Source organism: Mus caroli, chromosome 14 (assembly GCF_900094665.2).
Source record: "Mus caroli chromosome 14, CAROLI_EIJ_v1.1, whole genome shotgun sequence".
Taxonomy (NCBI): domain Eukaryota; kingdom Metazoa; phylum Chordata; class Mammalia; order Rodentia; family Muridae; genus Mus; species Mus caroli.
The window spans coordinates 45,833,512-45,840,294 of NC_034583.1; the positions used below are offsets into that span (position 1 = coordinate 45,833,512).

A 6,783-nucleotide genomic window follows, 5' to 3' on the forward strand; every position below is an offset into this window, starting at 1 on the left:
AAAAAAAAAAAAAAAAAAGTCTCTCAAGAAAAAACTCACGTTCAGCAAAACGGACTCAGTAGGTAATGGCTGAGTTTGAATCCTGTGACCCACATGGTGGAAAGGCAGAACAGACTCACACAAGTTGTCCTATAACCAAAACACACACACACTCGTGCATGCACACACACATTGAATCACTTTCTCTTTTTTTTAGATTTACTTATTTTTATTTATATGAGTACACCGCAGCTGTCTTCAAACACACACTAGAAGAGTGCATTGTGTGGGAATTGAACTCAGGACCTCTGGAAGAACAATCAGTGCTCTTAACCACTGAGCCATCTCTCCAGCCCATTAAATCACTTTCTAGTGTAAGTTATTTACGTAGAGAAAGAAGAAAAGCAGCCCACTAGTAGACAGATTTGCTGCTGAGTTCTGCCAACCTAGAGACTGAGCCCAGTACCTCATACCTGCTAATAAACAAGTGCTCCACCACTGAGCTGCTCCCCAGCCCGTCACCAACTGTGTTTGTTGCTGTTTTGTTTGGAGGGGCTGAAGAGAAAGACTATGGAAGATAGGGAGTAGGACAGTGGAGGATGGGGAAGAGACGGTGGAGGATGGGGCAGAGGACTGTAAAACACTGTCTCTGGACTCCACTTGTCATTGCATCCATGAATCCTCTGCAGTTGTGGTTGCCTGCACAGGAGCTGCACAAGGTGAAGCCAGGCAACCCTGAATCAAGGGTTGGGGAGGGGCTCATGTCCCTGAGAGACTGGAGGAGGAATTCTTTCCTTCAGTGGTCCAACCACTGTTGCACCACCCATGCACCAGTAAATAACTCCCCACCAATGCTCACATAAACAAGCCTTACTAAACTCAGCAGGGGCCAAAAAAAAAAAACTGGGAAAGTGGGAGGGGGACTTTTTGAGAAAAAGAGGTGGTTCATAAGAGTGGGGGGAGGGCAAAAGAAGTGAAAATGACCCAAATTAATTGTATACATGTATAAATTATCAAAATTTACTATTTTTAAAGACACCCTTTCCCAGGCAGATGGTGAGGCCCAACATCTGATTTATCTTCTGACTCCATTCACAAACTGTGGCACAGGCACACCCGCACCACAATTAAAGGTGTGTATACAGAGAAATAGAGACAAAGAGACAGAGAGAGAGACATATTACAGGGCTTGCACACTAGGTCACAAAGCAAATTGAGACCAGGCCCAGCTACATAGTCAGACAGAACTCATCTTATAAAAAAAGAGTAACCTTGAACTCCTGATCTTCCTGTACCCCACTACCATCACAAGCAGTGGGATCCAGGTATGCACCTCATGCCTCTTATAGAATACAGTATGAGACCTGCTGGCCATAAGAAGGCATGTGAAGAAATGGGGACACTGACACATGGGAAAGGGAAGTCAAGCTGTCCCTGTTGTCACATGACACTGCAGTACACACAGAAAAACTCGAGACTCCAGCCAAAAACTGTTAGAACTGACAAATCCAGTGAGGTTACAAAATACAAGACCAGCTTTTTTAAAAATTGCTTTTTTACACATCAATACTGAATGAAGTTGCTGGAAGACAAATCAAGACCTATTCTCATTCAGAACAGCTGCCAAACACAAGGCACCCAGAATAAATGTGGGCAAGGAGATTAATGGTTTCTACAATGAGAATCACAAAACAAGACTAAAAGCTAAGGAGGATATGCATAGGCATACCACACAGACACAGACACACAGACACACACAGACACACACAGACACACACACACACACACACACACACACAGGAGCCAAGCATGGTGGTGCATGCCTTTGATCCTTTGATCCCAGCACTTAGGAGACAGAGGCAAATGGATTTCTGTACTTTTGAGATCAGCCTAGTCAACACAGAGTTCCAAGACAGACGGGACTATATGGGAAGACCTTGTCTCAAAAGAGAAGGGAGGAGAAGGAGGAAAAGGGGAGGAAGAGAAGGAGGGAGGGAGAGAGAGAGAATAGATTGCAGAAGTGCTACAATGTCTGTATTGCCCAAAACAACCTACAGAGCCAGTGCAGACTACACAATGACATTCCCCTTCACAGATGGGGAAAGAAGCACGCCTGATGGAAGACGGCGGCACAGCATAAGGACCTGAGTTCAAATCCTCAGAGCCCACACACAGATCTGGGCATGGTCACACTATTGGTGGCAGACAAGAAGCATCACTGGGCTTGCTGGCCACCAGCCTCAATCCAGGTTCAGAAAGTCACCTTGTCCCAGTGAGTCTCAGTGGAGTAAGTTAGACAGAGAGAGAGCAAAACACCTGACGTCTCCGTCCAGGTCTGCTTGTGCAGATACACAGATTATTTTTTTGTTATTAAATCACAAAATTTACATGGGAGGGGAACTTAATAATCCTGAACAGAAATGAAACTTGGGGGGTGGAAGCAGGTTTGAAGCCAGCCTGATCTACACAGCAAGTTCCAGGCCAGCCAGAGCAGCACAGTAAGACCCTGTGTTAATTTTTTTTTTAAGGTAATAATAGAACAGTGGTGGAAAAAAGAAAAAGGAGGAAGAGGGTTCCCAGAACCTGGGAGGGGTGAGGAAGGCAGGGTGGGATGTGTGGGAGGAGGAGGAGGGTTCCCAGAACCTGGGAGGAGAAAGGAAGGCGGGGTGGGGCGTGGAGGGGGGATAGGAAGACTGATAGACCGAGGGAGCAACTGGAAAGAACAAATCACTTCGAAGCTTATATAGCACAGTCAGACTACAGCTGGCCAGAATTGACTGAGGACTTTGAGCATCCCTAACACAAGGAAATGACAGCACACACATGACATGACAGGCATGCCCATCACCCGGCTGGTGAGGATGGATTAAAATGCCACACTGGTGCTGGAGAGATGGCTCAGCCATTAAAGGCTAGGCTCATCCCATAAGACATACAGCTACTCTGTATCAATACATATGTAATTAAAAATCACTCATGAGGGCTGGAGAGATGGCTCAGCGGTTAAAAGCACTGACTGTTCTTCCAGAGGTCCTGAGTTCAATTCCCAGCAATCACACGGTGGCTCACAACCATCTACAATGGGATCCGATGCCCTCTTCTGGTGTGCCTGAAGACAGCTACAGTGTGCTCATATGCATAAAATAAATAAATAAATAAATCTTTTTTTTAAATCACTCATGAACCATGCACAGTGGCACATGCTTATAATACTAGCACTTCAGAGGTCGAGCTACAAAGATGCCAAGGTCAAGGTCAGAATGGGTACTGTGGTGAACTCCAGGTTCATCTGTGCTATATAGCAAGACCCTGTCTCCAAAAAAAGGAGGAGAAAAGGAGGAGGAGAAACCAAAACTCCTGAAAGTGCATAAAGGGTAACTACCACAGTGCACCATCTACCCATGACCATCTCTAAATCTAAGCAGCCCAAACTAGTGTACTAGGCCATAGACAGGCCTGCAGCAAGGACATCTGATAAATGGTAGGAGTTACGGCAATACAGGTACAATGGCATCACCCTACTTCATTAAAATATATATATATATATATATATATATATATATATATATACTTGAAGAACTATTAGGAAGAACATGCCAATTGCAATAGGCAACCAGCATTAGGGAACACGTGCTGCGCTGCTTTCTTCCTTTTGCAGGGGGTGGAAGATTCAAGATAAGTTTTGTCTGTGTAGCCCTGGCTGTACTGGAACGTGCTCTGTAGACCAGGCTGGCCTCAAACTCAAAGAAATCCACAGACTTCTGCCTCCTGAGTGCTGGGCCTAAAGGCGTGTGCCACCTTCATTTTTTAACACTATATTAAGTTAATCCTTTGTTTGCTTGATTGTTTGTGACATGGTTTCACTGTGTAGAGCAGGCTGGCACCAGAAACCCATCTAGTTGCCTTCTGGAATTAAAGGCATGCTCCATCACATCCAACCTGTCTGCTTGCTTTTTGAGACAGGATCTCTTTCATGCAAGGCTGGCCTCAAACTTGCTAAGAAAGAAATGACCTTAAGCTACTGGCCCTCAAGAAACCTCGCAGATGCTGGGGTTAGAGGTACTAAGCAATGCACACAGTTTATGTTGTTCTGGGGAGTCAAAGCATACCCTCATACGTGCTAGGCAAGCCCTTTAACTGGCTACTTCCCCAAACCTTAAACTACATTGAACTGACTTTTCATGCAAAACTTTTTAGGAGTAGCACTGGCCAGTGAGCCTGGAGCTTCCAACTGAGGTCTTATTAAGCTACACTCCCGCAGTGCACATTACTTTTTACAATTAAAAAAGCTGTTGTAGGCAATCATTTCCCAACTCTTCCTCCTTGGCTGGACTCACACCCCCACTTCTGCCCAGTCCTCCACCATCACCAATCCTCCCCCATCTCTACTTACAGATGCAGGCAGCGGCTAGCAGGCGGCCAGCGGCATAGGGAGCGCCACAGCTCGGGAAGAGGGGCTGCACCATGTAGTTGGCAAAGGTGATGGCAATGATGGCCTGGCTGGTGGGTTCAATGATGAGCAGAGAAGTCCAGAGGCGGATGAACGCAAGGAATTCCCCGAAGGCCTCCAGGATATAAGCATAGCTGGCCCCGGATTTCTTAATGGTGGTACCCAGTTCAGCGTAACAAAGGGCCCCAAAGACAGAGAAAATGCCCCCGACAGCCCAGATGACCAGTGAGAGGCCAAAAGAGGCACTGTACATGAGCACACCCTTAGGGGAGACAAAGATGCCGGAGCCGATCATGTTCCCCACTATGAGGCACACGCCGTTAAGCAGGGAGATCTCCTTCTTCAATTTGACCTGCTCCGCCACTGGGCTGGCCCCATCCCCCAGAGCAGAGCCATCGACGGCCTCGTGCTGAGCAGCCACTTCATACTTGGTGCTGTTGACCATGGCGAAGAGAAGGAAGACCTTCACCAGCTTGCTTGCATTGCCCTCTAAGGAAGAAAGAAGGCTGTGTTGGTCACTCTGCAGAATCGCTCCCTCCCACACCACAGGGCCCAAGGCAGTCAGCACCCACCAATCCAGACACCCTCCTCACTTCTGTCTCCCCGCAACCTTTTCCCCCAAGGCATGTCAAAATGACCCCGGCTTGGCTTTTCCCCCACAAAAGGGGAAAGCATGCTAGCCTTAGGATGTAGCATACCTTATTTATCAGACAGCTGAACCCTCAGCCTATTATGGCATGAATAATAGGCAGGGCAGGCATGAATGAAGCAGTTTGGTAAAACTTTTCTGCCTCCCCCTGACCCCCAAAGTCTCTCCCCTCTGATTTCAGTTTCAAATGTCCCTGCGCTGAGATGCCTGCATGAAGAACCAACCCTAAAACCAACTGATTCGCTAGATCCTCTTTTTGCTGATTTGCTGTTCTTCCCCCTATGGAGTCTGTGTGCTGGGCTGAAGCTTTTAAAGCGCTCCTGCTACGGATGCACAGCCACCTCCCTGCTCCAGAATAGCCATTAACAAATGGTCAGCTGGCATCTTAGATGTTGGCAAAGCCCAAGCAGCCCCACCCATCCTAGAAAGAAAAAAAAAAAAAAGAAGACAGGAGATTGATTCTCTTTGTACTGCTTTTCCATTCCCAGATACCTGTCCCAGCCTCTAGCACCCCAGGCCTCCTGCCGCCAAATCTCTCACATCCACACCAGCCAAAAAGTAGGAATGATCTTTCAGAAGGATGGCCCAAACACACAGCAGAACCCAGAGAGGACTGGAGGCAGTGGGTGGTGGCTGCCCACCCACCATAGAACTGCTGGAGACATACCAAAGCAAACCAAGGAAAAGAAAGAGCTAAGGCCAGACAGCAGATGCCCTGAAATACAGAGCTAGAGACAGCTGCACAGCTGCACAAAATAGGAAAGCAATCAGACAAATGGCGAAACACTACAGCCAGAGGCTCTGGAGCTCGAGGAAGTGACTGGACAGACAGAGAACAGCAGAGGGTTTAGCAAGGGGACAGGGTGGGGCACACTCACTCCCTGGCTCTGGATATAAGGAGGTTCCCACAGCAATGGCCAGCCACAGTCTCTGAAACAAAGAGGCACACACACCCTCCAAGAACAGAGATCTGACAGCTCCTCCTTCCTCCAGCAGTAAGAGGGAAACCCAGACAAACGCCTACCCGCTTTAAGTCAGGTCAAGAAGGGAGGAGGTGGTGAGGAAGCTAGGAAAGGAAGGGGTGAGGAAAAGGGAGAGGAGCGTTAAGCAACCCTCTGGGTCCAAGGTTCACGGGCCTTTCACATCTGCGAAAGGGGCAGCTAGGAGCTCCTGGCTCAGCACTTTCTGTGATAAGAAGGTGCTCGATCAGGACTCTCCTTTGTCAGCTCTGCCCCGGGACAGGAGGCCCAGAGGAAGGGACAGCTAACTAACTGGGTGTGCTCTCTGAAACCCCGGAGAGTCTAATAAGTTACCAAGTACAGAGCACTGGTGGCACAGACCTCTCCCCATGTGTCCTCCCTCCAAGGCCCACCCAAACTTCACTTCTCTCTCTCACTCGAAACAAGAAAGGCAGGAAGGTTAGAGAATGGGACGCATTGTTCACAAGCTGAGATTGGCGGAAGTACAGGAGTGGTTCAGACGCCCTGTGTGGCGCTCTAAGTGAGAGCTCTGAACACTTCCCCATGCAAAGAGAGGGGTGGCTGCCTCTAAACCGGAGCATCACCCCCAAAGTCTGACCCTCAAGCTTTTTCAAAAGAAATATGCCGGGCGGTGGTGGCGCACGCCTTTAATCCCAGCACTTGGGAGGCAGAGGCAGGTGGATTTCTGAGTTCGAGGCCAGCCTGGTCTACAAAGTGAGTTCCAG

General features: G+C 48.2%; 1 protein-coding gene across 8 annotated transcripts in view; it reads right to left on the reverse strand.

The window, feature by feature from the left end:
* Slc7a7 (solute carrier family 7 member 7) overlaps positions 1-6,783 on the reverse strand; it is a 48,111-nt gene that overhangs the window by 34,672 nt on the left and 6,656 nt on the right. For 4 of the 8 annotated variants that reach the window (XM_021181364.2, XM_021181363.2, XM_029469062.1 and 1 more), the window contains one exon: positions 4,373-4,918. In XM_021181364.2, coding sequence (XP_021037023.1) covers positions 4,373-4,874 — 502 coding nt within the window. In that variant the 5' untranslated portion in view covers positions 4,875-4,918. Of the gene's footprint in view, positions 1-4,372; positions 4,919-5,127; positions 5,432-5,956; positions 6,245-6,783 lie in introns of those variants that run through there. The other 4 variants (XM_029469061.1, XM_029469059.1, XM_029469060.1 and 1 more) reach the window with 4 other exon arrangements.